The sequence below is a fragment of the Phaeodactylum tricornutum genome, chromosome 20 (genome assembly GCF_000150955.2).
Source record: "Phaeodactylum tricornutum CCAP 1055/1 chromosome 20, whole genome shotgun sequence".
In the NCBI taxonomy this organism is placed as follows: Eukaryota; Bacillariophyta; class Bacillariophyceae; order Surirellales; family Neidiaceae; genus Phaeodactylum; species Phaeodactylum tricornutum.
The window spans coordinates 569,776-592,393 of NC_011688.1; the positions used below are offsets into that span (position 1 = coordinate 569,776).

A 22,618-nucleotide genomic window follows, 5' to 3' on the forward strand; every position below is an offset into this window, starting at 1 on the left:
CGTGAACGTGTCACTCTTCCTACTGGTGGGTGAATGAGTCCTGTGTTGTTGCAACAGTTGGGCTCTGGAGCGGTGGTTCCCCACTGGATTCCGAGCCGCAGAGCCTCCCCGGCATCAGTCCCGAGCCATCGCGGACTACATGAGCCGTCGGGGTTGGGGTACGGCAACGACGCGTCTGTACTATGCGTGGCAAGAATTCTGGCGTGACGCCGCCCGGGTCGCGGAGGCACAGGCGTACGTAGTCTCGTTCGGACGTACCGTACTGTGGCCTCTGTTGGTGACACTCACGTTGACCGGTGCGGGTGTCGGATGTGCCCGTTGGGTGTACCGTACGGTGGTGTATCCACCGAGTGCGTCGGAGTTGCACGCGGAAGGGTTGCGGTGTCTGACAGGGCGGTCCGGGCTGGCTCGTGCCGAAGCGCTGTGGCGGACGGCACGGCAACGCGATCCGACCTACACTCCGGTTGTCTTGTCGCTGGCGGCGTACTTTTTGTACCGGAGAAACGATCCGGTGGAGGCCTTGCGAGTGTTGGACGAGTACAGTAGTAGTAGTGGTAGTGGTACTGGTAGAATTAGTATTGGTATTGATACGGACCCCGACGTGGCCACCATTCGACTGGACGCCCTAGCCATGCAGTCGGGACAAACCGCCATGGTCCAGTCTTTACTGGCGGAACATCGGTATTTGAGCGTCGCGTCCTTGGGCGTCTCTTCTTCGTCGTCGTGACGAGTACGGGATGTGGATCCTCATTCCCGTCACGGGCGCCACAATCGAGATCAAATAATGGAATGAATGAGTCGGGTTGTACCAAATATATAGAGACTAGTAGAGAATGATTGTGTCGAGTTGGTGCGAGCTGGCTAACAGTGAAGTAGTAATACTATTATAGCGAAGTAGATAGGTAGGCAGGTAGTAATGTGTAGTAACTCCGGGTCGGCGTCCACAGCGGTCGCTCGTGCTCCAACATTAGTAGGATTTAGGGTTTTTCGGTCGCTGGCATCGTATAGCGGGACCGACGACGAGTCGCCAAAAACGACCCTGGCGGGTGCGGAGGGTGGGAAGGGGGCAAATAAAAAGCCCAACGGCTTTCCCCTTCGGTCTCGACGACGATCGGTGTGGTTGAATTGATGCAAATTGAATTGATTGATTGATTGGTTGGTTGGGTTGCATAGGAAGACACAGGGTAGGTACGATAGTGAGTGAAGTGTTACGGGTGCGGTAGCGGTACCGGTACCGGTACGTATTTGTAGTGTGTATCAGTTCGGTGTCAGAGGTAGTAGTGGTTGTTGTAGTTCGTCTCTCTCGTTCCTTGTTGCTGGTGCCGTGTGGGATGGGTTTGGATGAGGGAGTATGGGAGAGAGTAGCGGTCTTTGGTCGGTGTTTGTTCTCGGTCGAGTTCTACCGGTATCGAAAGGTTCCCATCAACCAACCGGAACTACCAATCCTCACCAAATCTCTCGTTTTGGTACGCTGATTCGACTCTTACAGCAGCAGCAGTAGTACCAGTTTAGTAGCAGCGACCGGAGTAGGGACCATTGCCGTACCACACCAACAAGAACAATATCAACGACTGCGACGCCGCCAACGGGAATATGAATTACCAACGGTGGCGCGATACGGACGGTGACGATTCCCGGAGTCGCAAGAGTCAACGCAAACGACAATCCCGGGGCACCAATTCGTACCAACGTCCCTGGAACGTGGAAGACGACGACGACAACAACAATAATAATGGAAGTAATCGTCGACGCAGTACCCAGTCGACGTCGTCGTCGAGATCTCAAAGTCGTCGGAGTTCAACGACGCCATCCCACACCCAAACGACCAAGAGTCGATCCTCCCGTTCCGCCTCGTACACATCTCCCGCAATCACCACCACGACGCGAGTCCGCAATCGACGATCCTCGCACGGTCCCGTCGGACCCTCGACGACTCCCGTATCGGTGGACATTGACGTTTCGGACGATGACGACGATCACGACCATTACCGCAACGTGGACTCGGCGCGGGGCTCCCATGGGGCGGCGTACCCCGCACGGTCGACACCGTCGCCCAGTGCCGAATCTACCACTTCGGCGGCCTCGTTCCGGACTTCGGCCGCGCTGGAAAATCGGACCGCCCGACACTATCGGCGACGCACCCCGTCGCCGCAGGCGGTCGTGTCGGGCGGTCCGGAAGCGATGGGGTCCACCCAACGCGTGTCGCTCACTTCCAGACAGTACGAAGAACGACGTCGACAAGAACAAATACAAGCCGCCCAACTAGCCGCGCAAGAACAATTGCAAGCCGCCGCCCTGGCGCAACAGCAGCAACTACAACAACAACGGCAACTACAACAACAACGGCAACTACAAGAACAACGGCAACTACAGGAACAACGGCAACTACAAGAACAACGGCAACTACAGGAACAGCGGCGACTACAGGAACAACGGCATCAACAAGAAGAACGGCAACGGCTACTGAAGCAACAGCAAATGCAACAGCAGTTGCAAAAAATACAACAGCAGCAAGAAATTGTGCGACAACGACAAAAAGAAGCTGCCGCGGCCGCTGCGCAACTCCAATCGTCATCCCGTGAACCCACCGCATTCGTACTCGGACCCGGCGGAACTTTACCGCCGCCCCCGCCTCCACCACCACGTACCAGCCCCCCGGGATCGATCTCGCGGGAACTAAGGAACCGCCGATTGGCATCCCAACGACCATCGTCTCCTGTCGCGATCCGTCCCGCCGTACCGCTTCCCGTACAGGCTGCTGCGTCCATACCACCCCGTCCGCACAACCCACCCCAGGTACCCGCAGTCGAATCGGCTCCAAAAACACCCTCCCCGCAAGCGGTTGCGGTCGACTCACGTCGCGGTGGCGCTGCCTTCTTCAAACGCACCGCCCCCGTCCCCATCGACGCCGAAGATTCCGCCCGACTCCTACAGCTCGAACGCGAGGCCCGCGAAAATGAGCTCGCCAAATTGCGCCAAGCCCGTTGGGTGCGGGATAACGAACGGGAACAAACTCGTTCCGCCGCAGCACGGATCGAGGATCCACCCCTCACACAATCATCCCACCCACCTACCAGTCGCATCGTACCGTCGGTGATTCCACTCGACCCCAATCCTACCGTTGTTGCGGAATCGTCCCGTCGTGGGCACACCGATGACGTACAACCATCGACCATTCCCGCGGCGGTAATCGCGTCCCCACGGAAGGCGGTGGTTCGTCCGGACCCCGAACCCCGGGAGAAAGTCGATCGTCCCGTCCCTCGACGGTCCACTTCGCGTCCCGTAACGCCACCACCGGGTCCAACGTCGGACGATGTCTCCGACGTCGGTAGTGCCGCGAGCGACGTGGGGCGGTATTTGGCCCAGCGCAAGTCATCATCATCCCCCAATCCTGCCTTTTTGGCATCCCGCGCTGCCTTTGCGGGGAAGACTTTAACGACGAACGGGACTCGGCCAATGAGAAATGCGTTGCCGCTGGCGGCCGATAACGAAGCCTCTGACGGCAACGAGTCGGACGATTCGGAAGAAACCACCACGGAAGAGGAATCCAGTAGCGACGAAGACCCGGACGTGCCGGAATGGAGTGTACGAGTGTGTGTCGTATCGGCAATAGACTTGCCCGCCAACGTTGTACCCAATCTACCCTTTAGTCCCGTTTTTGATATTGGTTTGGTTCGATTTCCAGGCCCCGACGTGGACTCCCGGATCCAACTACCTGGTGACGACGCCAGTCGACAAAACCTGAGTGCCTTGCTGACTAAAGGAGGCTTGCACTCTGTACCACGGTCGCGTGTCCAGTGTACCAATTTGAAAACTCTCAGTCAACGAGACAACGGATCGGTCGAATTTCACGAAGAACTGCGGTGGGACCGTGTCAAGTACCCGGAAGAGCTGGCGCTGGCAATCCAGCTCTCCGCTAAAGCGGTGATTGCTCCGGCAAACATCAAGGAAAACCCACCAATGCAAAAAGTCCAACCACTCCAGTTTGGTAACCCGTCGGCACAAAACGGAACGGGGTGGAACTCCGCGGGTAAGACCAGCTCCGGTAGTAGCAGCGAGGCAGGGGGGTCTCTCTTTCGGCGCACCCAAAAAAGCTCGGCCGAAATGGAAACCGCCAATGCGGCTGCAGCCGTGGCCCAGCTTTTGGTGACGGGTGAAAAATCGAAAGCGGACGACGAAGGGCGTCTGTTCGACTCGAAGGCGGCAAATTCAAAAGCCGTGTCGGGCAATCGGAGTGAACTGAACGTAAAGCTCAAGCATCGCAAGCGACGTCGAAAGCCAAAATTAACCGACGACTTGCGCCTCGGTTCCCAGATAGTCCCGCTCACCGCGTTACCACTGCGGAAAGCCTACGGCCAGGAGCACGAGGCAAGAATCGAACAGTGGTTTGAGCTCGATGGTGCGAGCGACGTAACACCTACGACACCGTCGCCAGCCAGCTCTCCCGCGAGAGGCAATCGGCGAAATCCTAGCATATTATTGGAAATCACGTTTTCTGCACCGGAAGTACTGGACGACAGTGAGGACGAACTGGATGATAATATAAACTCCCCTCGGACCAGTCTGAATGCATCATTTTCCAAAAGAGAGTCTATTAAAATTCGGAACCAACTTAAACAACAGGTTGTTGTCAAGGCGAAGGAGAAGGTTGAAGAGCCTGTATTGGAGCCAGGTGTTGTCGACTTTCTTTGTGTTGTCGGGGCGCGCGATATTGGGGATCAAAGAAACGATGATGGTTCGAGTGGTTGGGTGAACTCAACACCAGAGTGTTGCGTACTTGAGCAATTCCCTCCCAGTGACGACTTTCACGTCAACAATGGCCGCACCGCTACGTTACCTAACAAAATTGAGTGGTTCTGTTTTCCGGACGGCTGCAAACTGTGGCGAGGAAGTACCCCACCGAATGCGTACGAACTCAACCTTCGGCGCTTCTCGGCTTCTTCTCCCGCGAACATCTCAACGTCCACCGCTTCGTTTGACGCTTGCCTCGGTTGTACCACTTCGTTCTCGTGGTTCGTCATAGCTTCGAACTCGGACGAGTATGGATCGGATACAGCAAAAACCTATGGCGCTTGCATACGATTTTATGTTCCAGCTCCGACTGGAATCGATCCAACTCAAGACGACTTTGCGCAGATGCTGATGGAAGGCGCTAACTTTCGTCCGGGTATATCTAACGAAGGGAAGCGTCTTTGGGTACCTGTCGGTATATGTATTACTTCAAGCCTACCCATCGTCGGCGTAATGGAAGCGATGCTTCTTCGCTTGTGTGAGCGTCTTCATTCGAGAGGAATTTGTAGCCTGGTACACACGTCTGCTGCATCTGTCAGAGATATATATGAGGATGTTGCCAGCCTGATCGTCAACTTTCAAAGACCCATTCCAGGCGTAGTGAATTGCTCAATTCCTTTTCTGACGGGGGATCGATTGCACCTTGCTGCGACGTCTCGGTCAGGGCTCCCGTCTCTGCCCCACGGGAATGCCGTTACTTCTGTTTGCCGGCTGCTAGGAGCTGACGGGCTCAACTTTTTGATTGCTGCATTTCTGACTGAGTGCAAAATTCTACTCCACTCAGACGATGTTACGAATATCTGTCTAGTCGCTGAGGTGATGACAGCTCTCATGTATCCATTTACATGGACATCCCCGTACGTACCAGTCTTGCCCGCTGAAATGATGGAATTTCTCGAAGCTCCGGTTTCCTACCTCTTAGGTATTCCTTCATGCAACGTCAAACTAATTGATCAAAGGATTTTGGAGGACATTGTTGTCGTCGATCTCGACAGAGATTTTTGCACCTCGGATGAATTTTTCGCAGAGAAACGAGTGTCTGCCCCCACGTTCACACCGACCCCACTCCCTTATATTGCCGCTGGAAATATAGCAAAAGCGGTCAATCGCTTGCTACAGGTTGAAGATGCTTTTGCTGGATCTTCTCTCACAAATGCACGATCAACTCCAAGACTTGAACCTGAAAGCTCTGCAGAAAAGGATTTTAGACTCGCGGTTTCGATGGAGGTGTGCGGTCTTTTGCGAGGCTTCCAAGATTGCCTTGTGTACGCGTCCTCATCACAGCCAGTGTTCAATATGGAAAAGTTTTTGAAGTCTGCTCCAGCGTTGCTGGAAGACCCCCGGGAGCTCCCACAACCAGCTTCTGAAAAGCGGGGCTTCGGAGGAGCCAAAATTGCCACACGAATCGAACCATCCCGCTCCGAGCAGTTCCTATCGTGCCTCGTGAATTGCCAGCATTTTCACCAGCTACTAGAGCTGCTTGACTCCGAACCCCTTAGATTTTTCCACGAAATCATGGAAGTTATAAACACAAATGAAAGGGGAGAAATACAGAATAGTATTGGTCTACACCATTCTGACGACAACGAAAATTCGATTCAGATGCTGAGCTCTTTGCTCTCAAAACGTGAGGACAAGGTCCCAACGTATCGTGTCAAGAAGGCAGCAGTCGAGATCAATCATTCAAGTGTTGAAGATGAAACTACGGTTGCTCATATTTCTTTTTCCAAGTTCCCCACTGATCTCCTGCAGCAAATTGTTATAACCTCGGAAGAAAACCAAGACAGCTCGGATCAAGCGAAAGGTGTTAAGCAGCTTTCTCTCGAGTATCTTGTCGAGCTAGAGAAGAACCCATGGCGCTACCAGAAGCTTTTTAATTTTGGCGATGGTGGGAAAGCAGCCGAGTCTTTTGTATCAATTCCTGATAAAGTCAAACTTCGCGAGGCTATTGGTGAGCGTCGTTACAATGTTTGGAAACTTTCTCTCGAACGCGATGGCGACGACAATAGCACTATTTCGGAAGGTGGCAGAACTAGAACGGGAAGCCAGTCATTGAATTTGGGAAGTCTTTTAAACAACGGTACTGATGAGATGACATCGTCTTTCTCTGCGTCGGCTTCGGTGACTGCACCGCAGGATTCCAGTCGCGATGCGTCTCTTAGAAAGGTATCTGATGCAAAACATAGAGACGTTGTTCGACGTTGTCTTGAGCTTGCAAACTTCGCTACCGGTAAAAGTGCAGGCAAAATTAGCGAGAAAGAACTGTCAGTGATTTCGGAAGCGGAGATTGCGCTTCGTAGCCCTTCAGCACGACAATATTTACTCACAATCCTCGGAAAGCGGTGGCAAGGAGATGGGACCAAGAACAACAACCTGAAACCAAACCTTCGCTCTTCGAATACTGGCGAGAGGCTAGATCGTCATGCCTTTGAAGTGCTGGTTCGGATTGGATGCACTATGCTGGATGCGTGCCTGGACTTCAAGGAGTATGAGTCGGCATATACTTTACTGAAGTACACAGCTGGGCTATACACGAGCGCAAGCACAGAAACTGCAGTCGCAACCAACTACGTCACTGCTCGACTAAGTCTGCACCCTATTTATGCTAGCCTTGGTGTATGGGAAAAAGTAAAGCGGTCTCACTTGCAGTCACGACAAGGTTTGAGAAACTCAAATGACAACGGGAAGCAATCAGACGAAAATGAAGAGGAAAAAGATGAATACGAGGCTAGCGTTACAACACTATACGAAATGCTTGGCTATGGAATTCCCGCAGAAGAGCTATCAAGATTCGCGTCACATGTGGTCCAGCAAAAAGATTGGTTTGGCACTGACCGTGGTCAATCTCTTTTGATGCTTGCACGCAGACTGTGCTTACGACGAGACCAAGGCGCAGATTCGTCGATCGGGGAAGGTAAAACCGACTTTCAGATGATGAATACAAACGGACAGAGAACTCAAACAGACCCTCAAAACAGCAACAGAACCGCAAGCGGCGAGTTGCGTTTTGGTTACGACGGAAGTTTGATCAACGAGACGACGTGGGTTGAAATTGGGTGGTGCCACCCTGCTGCCCAATCTTCGAAACATCATTCAACATCTGACAGTTCGAGGCGCACCGGCACGCAGAACATCTTGACTATGCTGGACGAGCAGACGCCCACCGTTGGAGGCCAAAACACAAATCATATGAAGCGTTCCGCCGTAACGTCGATGGCATACGTAGGATCCAGCGTTGTTGTCTCCGGAGGGCTAGACGGTGGCGTTTTCATAGCTCGCCAAGTGAGAAAGCCTTTATGGGGGAAATCAAAGGGAGCGCAGGCTAACGTTAAGGGTGTGCATTTGGACTGGGGTAGCTCGGGAAGTCGTTACAATGTCGGATCACCGTCAACATCGCTCGATGGAGAATATGGAGTAGGCGCCGTGAGCTGCATAGCATCCACCAGTAATACACAACATACTCAGAAGAGCTCAAAGCTTGATCGCACCTCTCCAAAGGATGTCGTTGACCTACCGTCGGAAGAGGAACTGCTGTCCTCTATGGATGGATGCCGCATTGTGGCTGGAACTACATGCGGTCACATGCGCGTGTGGGCCGTTAAAGATGTCCTTTCCGCAGTCTTTTTTGCTGGTAGCGGGGAAGACAGGTCAGACCAGACGGCAGAGATTCGAACCGTTCGGCGTGTCGGCGAAGGGCCCTCTTCGTCTTTTGTTGGAAGCCGCGGGAAAGGAGCGACAGATTTTTCCGCTGGCAGCTCATTAACGCGTCTGAAATTTTCTCTGCGAGGAAGAGCTTTGTCGGGGCATCGTGGCGGTGTTTCATGCATTGATGTGCCGTCCAACATCTATCGGCCTGATTCCATTGTCTCCGGAGGTGCTGACGGCTTGATCAAGCTTTGGAATTTGCGTTCCCCGACGGCTAGTGCCAGCAAAAAGAGTGAGCTAGAGGCGACCACAAGTCGTATTTTGAAGAACAAGGCTGGGTCTTCGCCCTCACCGACAATCAGCCCCCGTACCCAAGCCAACCAAAGTGGCGACGCACTGAGTATTTTGTCAGGCCATGGCGGTCGAGTCTTGTGTGTAAAAACTGCTTGGCACGGAGACAGGCTGTTGTCCGGAGGAGCCGATCGCACGGTGCGTATTTGGGATTTGGCTGGAAGTGGCGGTCGGTGCCTCAACTCACTCTGGGGCCACTTTGGCTGGGTTACCCACGTTGACTACTGGGGACCAAATACAATCATATCAGCCTCAACTGATCGATCCATCGCACTATGGGATGTACGAGTGCGAAATTCTCCTTTGTTTACACTTCGACACCACTACGCCCCTATCTCGAGCCTACTCGTTGGATCTAGAACTGATCCAATCATGATCAGCGCCGCTAATGATGGTACTGTCGCTGCCTGGGATTTTCGTCAGCTGTCCAACGCTGACGATTCCGTACCCACCCCTACACCTCACGGACCCTCTAGGGCCAATCGTTGCAAGATCGTTCGCGATCCCGTGGCTACATACTTCTTGAACGAATACAGTTCCAGCATCCATGTGAGCGGTCCTGTTCACATTCGGCGGGGTCGATTACCGAGTACAATACAATGTCTTGGGAGCGATGCAGTAGTTCGGGAATGGGACATTCACTCTGGAGATGTCATACATGAGCAAAATACAGGTCACTGCGACTCCGTGAGCAGCTTTGCAACGCTTCAGGGTGATCAGGTGGCAGATACGAAAATGGATCAAGTGCCGCAAATTTCGGGAACGATTTCATCATCTTGGGATGGAACTGTTCGCATGCGCAAGCTTGTCAAAAAGAGGAAATAGGAGTTCACGGCTGTTTGTATTGACTGTAAACGCGCTGCTTAGAACTTTATGTTTCCGGACTCATCATAGTTTAAGTCATGTTGAATTTATTTCGAATTCCTTCCATAAAGTTGTAGAATTGACAACAATATTTCTTATGTTATTTCGAATCTGCATGGACGCCTGTGCGGGCTCGCTGCCTCGAGGGCACGTTTTAGAAGTCGGACAAGTCTCTCCGCGAATGAACCTTCGGCGTTTGGGCCTTGCCCGGTTGTTTGATTCGTTCACAGGCTGTCAAGTGATTACTTTCCCAAGCAGCCAAGGTTGCCTCACGCTTTTGTTTGATTCTTTCCTCAGCTACCTTGAGACTCGATCCCAGGGTGGAGCACGACTTGGGCGATTCGTCGATCAAAGCAAATGACGCGACATACGTTGTTCGAACAAAATTCTCCCATTCGAACTCGTCAGCCCAGTGGCGAAACGGATTACCCAGGGCGTCCGCAAGCGTTAGCCAACCAACAAACAAAAAGTATTCGAAACCGAAGGGCATGATCATCCAAAAAACTGTCCGGTAGAAATCGAATCCGTTCCTTTCCTCAGCGGCGAAATTCAATGCGCTCAAACCTTCATTAATGAGAAGAACTACCATGTAAAAGCGTACCGTTAAATTGACAAGTTGTCGGTAGGCCAAAGGCACTGGCTCCGTCCGGTACATGTAAATATTCTGTAAAGACCCACGCACGCGTGCCACGTTGTTGCTCAACATGGCGACAGCCGGCATGGGCATATCGAATCTTTCCAGACGAATCACCTCACCAAGCAAGTCCATAAACCAAACAAACGGTACATCGAACGCTTGCGCAGCGTCACCAGTATAATTCGTCATGAATTGGTACTCCGTATCCGCCAACAGTCCCATTTCCACCAACGCGTCGAGGTCGGAGAACGCGTTGGGCTGACGCTCGTAAAAGACACCAATCGCGAGAGCGTGAGATAAATTAACCCAGCGGAGCATGGCTGATCGCACCTCTGCTGCGCTAAGACCTTCCGCGGTAGATTTGCGTTCCCCGTTTGAATGGTCGTTTGTAGAATTAGCGCTGGTAGTATCGGTCGCTTTCGAAGCTTCTGATTCGTTCGAGATCGGCTTGTTTTTTCGCCTATTGTTTGACAACGTAGTTCTTTTGTGCTTTCCACCATTGTTCTGGATTGGATTGCGGTCTTGGGTGAATTTATCACCAGTAACCTCGACGACATCCGTCGTCACTTTTTCGTCGACTACGGCGGTTGGAGATGGAAGCAGGAGATCCAACGGCGGGATAGCCGGATTGTTTCCCTTGCGTGTGGAATCGTAAACGAGGGCCGAGACGTGAATGGAAGTATCTTTGATCGCATTGATGACTTCGTTCTCTAAATTTCGAACACGCCACCAACGAGAGTACAAGGTCCCGGTGTAGAAACCCAACATGAGACCGAGAGCGGCCTGGAAACGCGTCGTGACGAAGCCCAAGGCGTAGGACAGAATCTCGGTGCGGGCTTGCCACTCGGAAATATTGTTGTAGGACTCGAAACTGGCGAGCCAAATCCACATCACGAGGGCACTCGCAAGGGTGGCCAAGAGCCATTCTACCCAGATTGCCTGAACGATTCCGCCACGCCAAGTCCACACCATTCGTTGCCAATGGAACCGCCAGGGTGGACCGAACGGGTCGGTATACGTGATCGTCATGAGGACGAGAGGTCAGCGGAATATCGGAAACGAAGGACCCAAGAACTGGACTGGCTGTGAAAACAGCCAGGAATTGGTTGTTCGTCCTTCCAAACAAGTTCTTTTCTCGCAAAGCGTAAACCCCACTCAAGTTTCCCGTGTTCCAAAACCTGTAGCTAGTTGTTCTAGGTCACAGTTAGTTGCTGTGGCTCTTCCTCGATACTTGGAGAGAAAAAGACGACCAAACTCAAGTTAGAAAATCCGACGTCGGCAGGAGAAGCGGTTGCCTCATTCTCGTGGTCGTGTGAACTTTCCGAAACGCCCTCTTGCTCGTTGCGGGAGCGATAAAAGTTGGGCACCGTAGAGAGCCAATCTTTAACATAAATGTTTCATAAGTCGACTCCTTTTTAAATGGTTTCTATACATCAGTATTATATCATCCAAAAGTATATTGATACAATTGCAGATGCCTTTCTCAAAATTATAGTAAACCGTCCTATAGTCAAAATTGAGAATCACTTTCAATACCGCGCTCTCCTTCCGTGAGGAGATCTACCATATTTGTCTCAAGACAGCAGTAACCCAATCGAACGACGTCTGGCCAACGACGTCGATGTGAACACACAGAAGGTGAGTACCAATCAGATCACCCATCAGATAGAGTCGTAAACGTCACTGTTTCTGTCTGTCCAGTGCCAGCGCACCGTTTGCGAAGGCGATCCCGTTGCTCTCTTCCTTTTGCGGTAATCAGGGTGGGGGGTACGTCCCTCCGTCCACAAGTGCGCTGGTTTCGTCTTCCGGAGTTCCGACCGATTCTAACCGGGTACCTTTGCCCCTCGTCCCCCCACACATTTCCGATAGCGGCTTGTCTCTAGCTAGCTAGCTAGACTAACGGAAAGTGCGGTGGCGACTTCCCTCACAGTCACTTTTGTCCGCAAACACCGCCATCTTTCTTCTCTTCGCACAAATTTTTCACCATGACAGCGTCTCAAACCAAAATCACGGCTTCTGGTCCGGAACTCCGCGGGGCCAACATTACGTTGGACACCATCATGAAGAAGACGGACGTGTCTACTCGTCAGACCAAGATCGTTTGTACGCTGGGTCCAGCGTGTTGGGAAGTCGAGCAGTTGGAATCTCTTATTGACGCGGGCCTCTCCATTGCTCGTTTCAACTTTTCTCACGGAGATCACGAAGGACACAAGGCTTGTTTGGATCGGCTGCGTCAGGCCGCGGACCACAAGAAAAAACACGTTGGTACGTTCCCTATCGAAAGATACCCCCACACACGCCGCCGTGGAGGCGTTGGCGTATTCTGGCCGTATCGGCAGACCGAGATTCGACGGTAGATGGTGTACGTAGACCTCTCGTAGAAAACGTCATTCTGACGGACGACGGTCAGATACACTACCGGATCCGTTCCGACCAAACCGGATTTGGATGCATTTTTCCTGGCTGGTCCCGCTGTAATACTCATCTCCGGAAATCTACAATGCTGCTACCACTACACACATTGACTCACAGCAAGAATTGCTTCTTTCTACCACGACAGCGGTTATGTTGGACACCAAAGGCCCAGAAATTCGTTCCGGATTCTTTGCCGATGGCGCCAAGAAAATCTCCCTCGTCAAGGGTGAAACCATCGTGCTTACCTCGGATTATTCCTTCAAAGGTGACAAGCACAAGCTCGCCTGTTCGTACCCTGTGTTGGCCAAGTCTGTTACACCTGGTCAGCAAATTCTGGTCGCGGACGGTTCGCTCGTCCTCACCGTCCTGAGCTGCGACGAAGCCGCCGGGGAAGTATCTTGCCGCGTCGAGAACAATGCGGGTATTGGCGAGCGTAAAAATATGAACCTTCCTGGTGTTATTGTCGACCTTCCGACATTGACCGACAAGGATATTGACGATATTCAAAACTGGGGGATTGTGAACGACATTGATTTCATTGCGGCCTCGTTTGTTCGCAAAGCCAGTGACGTGCACAAGATCCGCGAAGTCCTGGGTGAGAAGGGCAAAGGAATCAAGATTATTTGCAAAATTGAAAACCAAGAAGGCATGGACAATTACGACGAAATCCTTGAAGCAACCGACGCCATCATGGTCGCCCGCGGTGATCTGGGTATGGAAATCCCACCCGAGAAGGTATTTTTGGCACAAAAGATGATGATCCGACAAGCCAACATTGCCGGCAAGCCGGTAGTAACGGCCACACAGATGCTTGAGTCCATGATTACCAATCCGCGCCCGACCCGTGCCGAGTGTAGTGACGTGGCGAACGCCGTCTTGGACGGCACGGACTGCGTCATGCTCTCCGGAGAAACCGCGAACGGCGAATACCCGACCGCGGCCGTCACCATTATGAGCGAAACCTGTTGCGAAGCCGAAGGGGCCCAAAATACCAACATGCTTTATCAAGCCGTCCGTAACAGTACCCTCTCACAATATGGTATCTTGTCCACGTCCGAATCCATTGCGTCCTCCGCCGCCAAGACGGCCATTGATGTCGGCGCCAAGGCAATCATTGTCTGTTCCGAATCCGGTATGACTGCCACGCAAGTAGCCAAGTTCCGCCCCGGTCGTCCGATCCACGTGCTCACGCATGATGTGCGCGTCGCCCGTCAGTGCAGCGGCTACCTGCGCGGAGCCTCGGTAGAAGTCATTTCCAGTATGGATCAGATGGACCCCGCCATCGATGCCTACATTGAGTGCTGTAAAGCCAATGGCAAGGCCGTTGCCGGTGACGCCTTTGTGGTCGTGACCGGTACGGTCGCTCAGCGTGGGGCCACCAATCTCATGCGCGTCATGTATGCCTAGACAAGACCGCTGTTTCTAGTTCAAAATACCGACATATCTCTACGATTATTAACTGTTAGCCAACGTCATGTTTCGTTCCGTATGTAGATGGGATCGGTGGCCACTGCACGCTTCGATGCAGCCATCGTCTCCCATGTAATCGACCGGGACGGGGCGCGTCGAGTGGCTTCAGCGTGTATTAAAATCCTAAAACAGAGACAGTGAAATTGGAAAACTTACAGTGTAAACTCAAGACAGAGAATGACTGAACTGTCAATTAGATGATAGGCAGTTGCTTGCTGAAACGACGGACAGACTAGTATTTCGGCTGAAACAACTCAATCACCTTACTATAAATGTCATTCCGATCAGACTTTTGCAGTAGAGCACGTTTTCAGAAGATAATCATCGTCCATCTTTCCCTAATGATGAGGATTTGTTATCGTTCTTGTTGCGGAGGCTGTCATCGATTGGATAACCAGGTCCGTCGCCTTGCTGTAATTGCCTTTGTTGCTGTAAAGCAGCATAAAGGGTCCCGGCGGGAAGGTTTTGCAGAACAGATTGTAAATTAGCGCTCGACAAATGAGCATACGGATCAAACGGCTGCTGCATATTTAAGAGTCTTGCCCGAGAATGAATAGTCTGTTGCTGCTGGTGCAAGGAAGGATTCATCGCGAAGAGCGTCGAAGGCAGTGGTTGTGCTGTGGGCGGAGCTATCGCGGCACCACTGAATTGTGGAGGACCGCTTTGCAGCTGGGAATTTATACTGGCTCCATTACTCCCTTGCACGAGCGTTAGCAACAAAGATAGATTGTCAAGCGCTGGCGGTGATGGAGGTTGTTCTAACTGGGGAAGGCTTCTTCCTAGGATCGAAGCCAACAGTTGCTCTACTGCAACCACATTTTGATGAGGGGAAGGTTGCCCTGTACCTGTACCACTTTGCTGGACAGAAAAAATTGGAGTGTTAAAACTAGGTGCAACAATTGCAGCTGTGGAAGACTGCACATGGTCTAACTCTTGTTCAGGGGCCGCAGCTGTCGGTACTTGGCTCGTCGTGAGGAGACTCTGACTCCTGCTGCCCAAAACCTCGACTTGAGCCCGGAGGATTTCGTTTGATCGTTCCAATTCGACAATATGGGCATTCAGATCAATAACGTTCTTTTGCAATTCCTCGACCATTTCTTTATTGCGGAGCCGAGCTCGGGCAGCATTCACTCGATTGTACTCTCGTTTCTCAGCGGCCTTGGCATCTTCTCTCCTCAGTCCAGAGTTCTTGGCAAGCCTTCCTTCCACAGCTAAGGAACCTGTGCTGGCTTGATCATAAGATATCAGTTTACCGTCAACATCTTCGAAATTACCGCGTTTATCAGCATTGTCCTTATGATCCCGAAATGGCCCTGCTTTTGTAATCTTGATATTTTTGTTTGAGCGTTCTGTGGCGCTTTCGACATCATTGAAGGTCCATCCCCGGGAACGCCTCTTTTTCCTTTTTTTAACGTCAGTCTGTTCCGTGCTTACGGGTATTGACGATGCGGACGACAGGTCGGACATTGAAGGCCGTTTCTGGTCAGTTGGAAGTCTAGCAGCCATCTTTTTGGATGATTCTTGCGCCTTCTGGAAAGCCATTTCATCCGAACTTGCTATAGCACCGGTTTTGACGATACCGGCGCTGCCGGAAGCTTTTTCGTCATCAACCTCAGACGGACGACTTTTGGACTTGTTTGACGTATCGTGATGACTGGAAGAATCGTTGCTATGCGTGGCGCTGGCCACATTGCTAGCACGGCCTCGCCACTCGATAACTTCTTGCAGACTCGATTGCTTTCCTTGCTTGATGACGGCATCGTTGGTTAGAACGGAGCGTTTGTGTTCTGACAGCCGCTCCCTTGGCAATTTGCCCTCCATTGCAAAGAATGAACGAAGATTTACAGTTAGTTGCTGTCTATGAGTAAAGACTCCAATAAACGCACTCGTAAGCAGTCAAAAATGCTTCTACTCTTGTCTCAATCGTTTTTCACAGTCAACCGAAGGCCAGAAGGGACAGAAAAACCAATGGCGCTTTCCACAACGTCCGAGCAGTGTTCATGTGCCGTCGCGGTGTCGTCATATTTCTACGACATTTCTACGGGCAAGCACGTATGAGGATAATGTATGCGTTCATTGCTCAGAGATTATGTTCTATTTCTCCTTTGGATTCTGAAGGCCTTCGCTGAAGTGTCATCTTATTTACGTCGTATCTGGAATTGTTAAAGTCGGAAACACGATAGCTTTTTTCGTTGTAAGATGTGGCAAATCCAACCTAAAAGCAAGTGGTCAAATGGGGCAATAGTTGTCACACAGACAATTTCTTAAACACGACACGATGCTACGTCATTATGGTCTTGGGTTTTGTTGTGTTTCTGAGCCTCTGCAAGCGATCCCGTGAAAATGAACCCTGTGTCAGTACAACAGGTACGGGTTAAAATTTCCTGTTCCCATGGTCAATCTCTTTACTGTCCCAGACGCTGCGAAGCAAGGTGTAACTCGTGCTCCTTTGGTGTCAAGTTTGGCGGACAGCGTGACAGGTACCTTGTTCTGTGAATATTCGCGTTTGCCACCCCCTCGAGTAATTAAGTGAAAGCAAGGATACACGTCTTTCTCTCCTGCTCGTTTGTATAGCCAGGAACAAATATATTCGTATTCCGTACCATTCATTGGTAAATTGGACGAGATAACATAAATTTGGTATCTTTCTCTTCGTTCCAAAAACTTGTACTTACTGTAAATGGACTGTACTTGTTCACCTCCGGCTGAAGTGGATTTGACGATGGCACTTCGAGTGTGGAGCACCGCGGTTGGAGTGGCGGGCGACGCGGACCTTCAGCGCACGCGGACGCTTCTCGTTCAAAATTTACAGCGCAGTGGGTGGTGTCCGTTGCGCGTTAGACTCAACAAAGTGCCTCTGCTCCTGGCTGGCTGCAAACGACTCAACGCCAATTCAGCGTCCTGGAAGCAGCAGCTTTTAGACTTGCTGGAGGACTTTACGTTTACTGAACAGAACGTCGAAAAGTGCTCTTCGTCGCGGGTTGTTTGCCGCATGGCCGAAAGTGGAGCACCGGGTAGTGTTCCGGAACCCAAAACAAGCCTAGAAGTAGAGCGTTGCCAATGTGGAGATCGGGGTACCAGCAGCAATGCAACATACGAAACTTTGCAAGAGTGGACGTCACTCTTGCACACCCTAGCTTTAACGGTTCAAAATCTCGTGTTCGGTTCCGATTTTCTGTTGCGGGGGGAAAGTTGTCAAGTCGGGAATTCGCAGGTCGATAAAAAGTGCAATATTGATCTGCTGAGAGCCTTTTATTACGATACCGTGCCACCGGGGAAGGAACATTTAGGGTCTAATCCCCATACTGACTGGGGGAGCTGGACCGTAGTTTGGCAAGACCATGTTGGTGGGTTGCAATCGTTCTGCCATGCCTGTCAAAGATGGAACGGTATCCCGGCACATGAAAGTGACAATGCCTCGGCGCACTTTGTGCTTCATGTTGGAGACATCACCAGCTTGGTGATTGGGAAAGCCTTGGAAAAATCATCGGACAGAGATTGGTTTACCACGCAAGGCAAGGTGGTGTGGCCTTCTCCCAAACATCGCGTGCTCTCGCCAACATTAGAAATGCGCTGTTCCCTAGTGTACTTTGCCTATCCGCCTCCTGAAGCGTCCATTAACGACTTGGTAGAAACACTTAGACAATTGGACAACGTCGAAACATTGATTGATTCTTCTTCACTAAATAGCGTGAGCATTCCCTACGAAACTTACTTCCTTTTGCAAAACCAATCCTCAGAGGGCAACCAAGTACATTCATCGAGCAAAATTTTGGAGAGCATTTCTTCAAAGAGTTTAGCGAAAGTGTTACGTGAGAAATGGCGGCAAGTCCAACGATCCTGAGGCAACAATGGTCATCATTTGCTGTTAGACATACTAATGATCCGCCACTTTGACTTTTTGAGTCAGCAATTGCGATTTGCTTGAGCCCAATATGCGATTGGAAAATTCTAAGGATTGCAAATGTTTTGCGGTATAGCACAAGCACCCTCACTTCATTAGTTGAAAGAGCGAATACAACTTCGTCGATCGTATCAGACTCAGTCAGTCGCACAGACCTTACAATATCCGGGTTATAATTTTCTGACCCACCATTTACGCCCGCAAACAGCGCCCGGTCGAAACACGACGAAACCCGAGTAGTAGCATTTTTCCATTATCCCTGTAGATGCCAAAATCCATGTCAGCCCGAATACAATGAAGAAAGGATTCGCTTTTGACGAGTCTCGCTAAGTCGTTTCCCCCCATCATGCCTCAAGATCCTCCTGCTCCATTCGGACCTGGCGCAACGCGTCGCATCCGTCCAACCGTTCGGGTAGGCATCGGCGTGGTGGTTCTCTCCAACAAGCAGGACGGACTATTCTACGCCGGCATCCGTCAAGGGTCTCACGGATCCGGTACGCTTGCCTTACCAGGCGGACACCTTGAAATGTACGAATCTTGGGAGTCCTGCGCGATTCGAGAAGTGAAAGAAGAAATGGGTATTGAAGTGGAAAACCCACGCATTCTTCACGTAACAAATGACATCATGGAGACCGAGGGGAAACACTACGTTAAGATATTTATGGGGGCGACGTCTAGCAATCCGAAATCTGTCCCTCAGAACTGCGAACCAAAAAAATGTCAGGGATGGAATACTTACAGATGGGAAGATCTTAAGAGCCTACCAGCCGACCAGCTTTTTGGGCCTCTTCGTCAATTGGTGGAACAGGAACCGCAAGAACTAATTGAGTTCCTGGCTTGTGCCACAAAAAGATGTCCTGGCTTGATTTGACAGAGATAAACAGTCCACTTTTCCAGGGCTTGCTTAAATTCTCCAACGTAGCACCACTGGGTTTCGCGCTGTATGTTCCGTCTAGTGTTCCAAGCTTTGGACGATGCGCTTTGCGGAGACGGCATTGATTCAGAACTCAAAGCAAAGAACCAGAAACACTCTTGGCAAGGGACAATAAACGACTACAAAGCAGTACAAACACCACAATTTACAAACACTTATACTGTAAGCCTTGGCGAAACAAGCGCATTTTGATTTATTTTGCGCCAAGAGCATTAGCACGGGGCGATCTTTACGCGGAGGAAAACAATGACGCCTTTATAAAATACTGTCTCAACACTATAGTGGGCACCATCAGTGAACGCCATTTCTTCGATTCTATGGGTATTCAGCGAACTCTAGGTAAAATTTTATCCTTTAATGGAGCACAGGATCACCGCTGGAAAGCTTATCGTAACCAGGTGCTTCATCTTTGCCATTGATTGGTAAAATTTCCTCTGTATGCCCTCCCAGCGACTTTAGACTTTATGCTTGATGGGACGAATCTAGAGGGTAAATCAGCAGTAAAACATTCAGGATACATTTAGGATCCGGAGCATTCCTAAAACTTGGAGACGTTCCTCAATGAACAGAATACAAATCTACCCCAAACGCGGCAATACACATAGTCCATTGAACTGTACAAATCTAGCTAAAAGCTGAATTACTTTTATTGCGACCTCAGATTGTCTGCTTGAGCGCTTAAATTGTTACGCGGCAAAAACTCCGCCTGTGTCCTCGTCGACTCGGCCATTGTTGTGAACGCCCAGCATCCAAAGCGACAGCTTCAACTATTTTGCTGGTCGATATTCTTGAAAGCCTAACAGCGAGCCGAAAGTCTTCATTCAGGAGATAGAGGAATGGCCGTTGCAAAGCCATTCGACTTGGACGCTTTCCAGTAAGCAGCGGGACTTTCACATGACACAGTTGATGGCCCTTATGTCATATGGTTTATCATAGTGCTACATGGAGCCGGTCCAAGGTGTCGGATCGAACACCTCTCCATTCGAAAAGTAAAATGTACTGCATGTGGAAAAACATTTCAAATTCGAATGGAGGTGGATTCGTGGGAAAGTAAGACTGGTTTTACATTAGGTTTGGGAAAGATACCACCTCTTTACAGTTAGGAGTAATCGCTTGTTGGTTTGAAGTCACACATTCGGAAAAGACCTGATGCATTCCCGTCATCACCACCAATCAAAATTCGCCTTAGGATTGGACTAATAATACGATCTCGATTTCCAATCCGTCTGACGTGAACCATACCCGAAAAAAAGCGGACTGGTCCTGGCTTTCTTATCTGATGGAACAGCTACAATCTTCGAAATCTTTCGTTCATTAGAATATGTATTGTATTCAGAATGCAAATATGGCAAACTTATGAAAATCAGTTGCTTTTAAAAAACAATCCTAATAATTGGAGTACCTGGAAACCATCCCTTAAACACAAAATAGAAACACAAATCAATATTTATATTAAACAAAAAGTAAATGTCTATTTGAGTGGCACAACGGTCTTCAAAAATATTACGAATGATCGAAGATGAAGACGCCTATAACAAAAATGCTGGCGTTTTACCTGGTAGCGTCTTTCAAGTAGACGAACCTCGTCGTGAACTCATCACCTCTGGAAGGCAATCTATGAGGAATTTTCTCAGTGCCTCCTCCAGGCACAGCCGCAGAAGTTTTCTGAGCAACCTCTAATGTAAATTAGATCCCGTCCGCTCAGTTGAAAGCTAGGCGACGAGTTCCAAAGAGTTCGAATAGAAATTGTAACCGCTATCACAAAAAGACCCTGGTCTATTGATTCTGGTTTAAGGCCTGCAACCACTGTTAGATAACCAGGCACATGCACAAATGACTGCAATTGAGAAGTCAGCAAAATCTCATGATCTGAACGCTTTGGATCATATGACAAGCAAGAAAAAGGCGGAAGAAGATTTTTGCGGGGACAAGCGCCAAGCCATTTTGAGTCCTAACGAAAGTGTTGCAAGCGAGGAAGAAAATAAACTAGCCAAAAAGCGAGCCTACAACAGAAAAAATGCGGCTCGGGCACGGCAAAGAGCTAAGGACCAGTTGTCTGAACTCAGCCAGAAACTTGACGCTCATTGCCACGAGAACAACCAGCGAAGGGTGCGGAACGAGGAACTTGTTTCCCAAATCCAGATCTTGCAGGAAGAGAACCTAAAGCTAAAGCAACTCTTGGCAGCATCCTCCACGTGCAGTGCGTGTAATATGAAAACGTCTCTTCCGCCTCCCGTAAATCTCACTTCGAGGAAGCGGCTTCATCAACAGGCTTTCCTTCCATCGGCTCCTCAAAGTGATTCAAACTTTGCATTTCACCTCCTTTCTTTGACAAACCGATACCAGCCTGTCAGCAATCTACAAAACAACGACCTCCATAAGGGAGATCTCTTCCGAGGAAATTCTGAGCAGCAGAGTACTGACTCGTCGCTGGCAGCACGACAACAGCAGCTACGAGGTAAAGATGGACCAACTGCTTTAATCGATGGGAATCAACTTCTTGCGGGCACGCCCCAACAGAATCAGTTTGGCTTTGAGCGTTCTTTGCACAACCTTCAACTCACTCATATGCACCAGCTGTTGACTGAGTCGGAGCAACGGCGCTCGTTTCTTGACGTTTCCGTGGATCCAGATGGAGGCCAGATACGACGAGGCATAGAAGAGAGAGAGAAAAGATCCTTGGTACTTTCTTTGCTAAAAATGAACGCCGCGAAACAACGGATTGGCGAACGGTAGATATGTGCGGAATTCGAATCCAGCGAGGAAAGAGAATCTGGTTAGGAACATGAGAAAGGTCCTGCATATACTCCTGTGGTGCTTGCTGGCGATACAAGTACGTCTTGTGAGGGCTCACTATACGTCATATTCTTGACTCTCTGGAGAACCAAGGAACAAGTCCCACACTTAGCTTATAGTACCGACGAAGAATCCGCTTAGAACAAGGATAATACGTATAGACAAGTCTGAGTAGGAGGCTTCCTTTGCTCATGAAACAGCCCGTACTCTTTCGTTTCTGGTTTCGGCTTGATAAGCGAAACTGATAAGGCTCTGGGATCCGATTCTAATTCACTGTCCGAAAATCGGTAAATCGCCCTCTTCCTCTCGTCAACGATCCAGATGATAAATGCTGTCTGACTGAAAAAAAGGAAAAGATTTACACTCAATAAGGCGACCCCGGGTAGACTGATTTTGTTTGCCTGAAGAACACTCAGGGGAAACTCTAACCATTAAACGGCTTTCTTGACAAAATTAACAGTAAATATACCAAGAGTCTATTCCTTCAAATCTCTTTTATCATGTGCCATATTTCTTGGTTAACCAATGAAATGCATATTTCTTACTGTCGTCTGAAAATAGCCATATTCATTAGGATATATTTAAGGGCATTAGCCACAATATATCAGAAAACAGTAATTCAGGTGTTACATCGACGCCTGGGACTACTTTTTAGCCTGTCCTATTAATGTGAATTTGCTTTTTATCAAGAAAAAGATCAGACAGAGAGTGTCAAGCCTGGCACATGCCATACTATTTGCATTAGTGTGCAAGACCATGACAAGCGCATAAAAAGACGAAAGTATAGGTCTTTGTTCAGCCAGAAGCCATA

General features: G+C 50.1%; 8 protein-coding genes across 8 annotated transcripts; 6 read left to right on the forward strand and 2 right to left on the reverse strand.

Annotated features, from left to right (window-relative positions):
• Positions 1–31: 31 nt before the first annotated feature.
• PHATRDRAFT_49095 (predicted protein) lies at positions 32–810 on the forward strand. The gene has a single exon (XM_002183598.1). The coding sequence runs from the start codon at positions 140–142 to the stop codon at positions 725–727; it is 588 nt and encodes a 195-aa protein (XP_002183634.1). The 5' UTR covers positions 32–139; the 3' UTR covers positions 728–810.
• A 783-nt stretch (positions 811–1,593) lies between these two features.
• Positions 1,594–4,652, forward strand: PHATRDRAFT_39734 (predicted protein; the record flags this gene model as incomplete). Its single annotated transcript, XM_002183599.1, has 3 exons — positions 1,594–2,186; positions 2,652–4,519; positions 4,624–4,652. 3 exons carry the CDS (start codon positions 1,594–1,596, stop codon positions 4,650–4,652), a joined length of 2,490 nt encoding a protein of 829 aa, XP_002183635.1.
• A 1,435-nt stretch (positions 4,653–6,087) lies between these two features.
• On the forward strand, positions 6,088–7,378 carry PHATRDRAFT_39735 (predicted protein; the record flags this gene model as incomplete). Its single annotated transcript, XM_002183600.1, has 2 exons — positions 6,088–6,957; positions 7,313–7,378. The coding sequence occupies 2 exons, from the start codon at positions 6,088–6,090 to the stop codon at positions 7,376–7,378; spliced, it is 936 nt and encodes a 311-aa protein (XP_002183636.1).
• Positions 7,379–9,805: 2,427 nt separating this feature from the next.
• Positions 9,806–11,761, reverse strand: PHATRDRAFT_49097 (predicted protein; the record flags this gene model as incomplete). The annotated part of the gene is made up of 1 exon (XM_002183736.1): positions 9,806–11,761. Exon 1 carries the CDS (start codon positions 11,315–11,317, stop codon positions 9,806–9,808), a length of 1,512 nt encoding a protein of 503 aa, XP_002183772.1. The 5' UTR covers positions 11,318–11,761.
• Positions 11,762–12,084: 323 nt separating this feature from the next.
• On the forward strand, positions 12,085–14,176 carry PK2 (kinase pyruvate kinase 2). The gene is made up of 2 exons (XM_002183601.1): positions 12,085–12,553; positions 12,849–14,176. Exons 1-2 carry the CDS (start codon positions 12,274–12,276, stop codon positions 14,108–14,110), a joined length of 1,542 nt encoding a protein of 513 aa, XP_002183637.1. The 5' UTR covers positions 12,085–12,273; the 3' UTR covers positions 14,111–14,176.
• Positions 14,177–14,494: 318 nt separating this feature from the next.
• Positions 14,495–16,092, reverse strand: PHATRDRAFT_49099 (predicted protein; the record flags this gene model as incomplete). Its single annotated transcript, XM_002183737.1, has 1 exon — positions 14,495–16,092. The coding sequence occupies exon 1, from the start codon at positions 15,992–15,994 to the stop codon at positions 14,495–14,497; it is 1,500 nt and encodes a 499-aa protein (XP_002183773.1). The 5' UTR covers positions 15,995–16,092.
• A 1,846-nt stretch (positions 16,093–17,938) lies between these two features.
• Positions 17,939–19,218, forward strand: PHATRDRAFT_49101 (predicted protein). The gene has a single exon (XM_002183602.1). It carries the CDS (start codon positions 18,424–18,426, stop codon positions 18,946–18,948), a length of 525 nt encoding a protein of 174 aa, XP_002183638.1. The 5' UTR covers positions 17,939–18,423; the 3' UTR covers positions 18,949–19,218.
• Positions 19,219–20,844: 1,626 nt separating this feature from the next.
• On the forward strand, positions 20,845–21,747 carry PHATRDRAFT_39741 (predicted protein; the record flags this gene model as incomplete). Its single annotated transcript, XM_002183603.1, has 1 exon — positions 20,845–21,747. The coding sequence occupies one exon, from the start codon at positions 20,845–20,847 to the stop codon at positions 21,745–21,747; it is 903 nt and encodes a 300-aa protein (XP_002183639.1).
• Positions 21,748–22,618: the final 871 nt, after the last annotated feature.

Coding starts and splice junctions, on each gene's coding strand:
- PHATRDRAFT_49095 (XM_002183598.1), top strand. CDS start 140: ATGAGCCGTCGGGGTTGGGGTACGGCAACGACGCGTCTGTACTATGCG.
- PK2 (XM_002183601.1), top strand. CDS start 12,274: ATGACAGCGTCTCAAACCAAAATCACGGCTTCTGGTCCGGAACTCCGC. Junction 12,554..12,848: donor CCACAAGAAAAAACACGTTG/GTACGTTCCCTA, acceptor CTACCACGACAG/CGGTTATGTTGGACACCAAA.
- PHATRDRAFT_49101 (XM_002183602.1), top strand. CDS start 18,424: ATGCCTCAAGATCCTCCTGCTCCATTCGGACCTGGCGCAACGCGTCGC.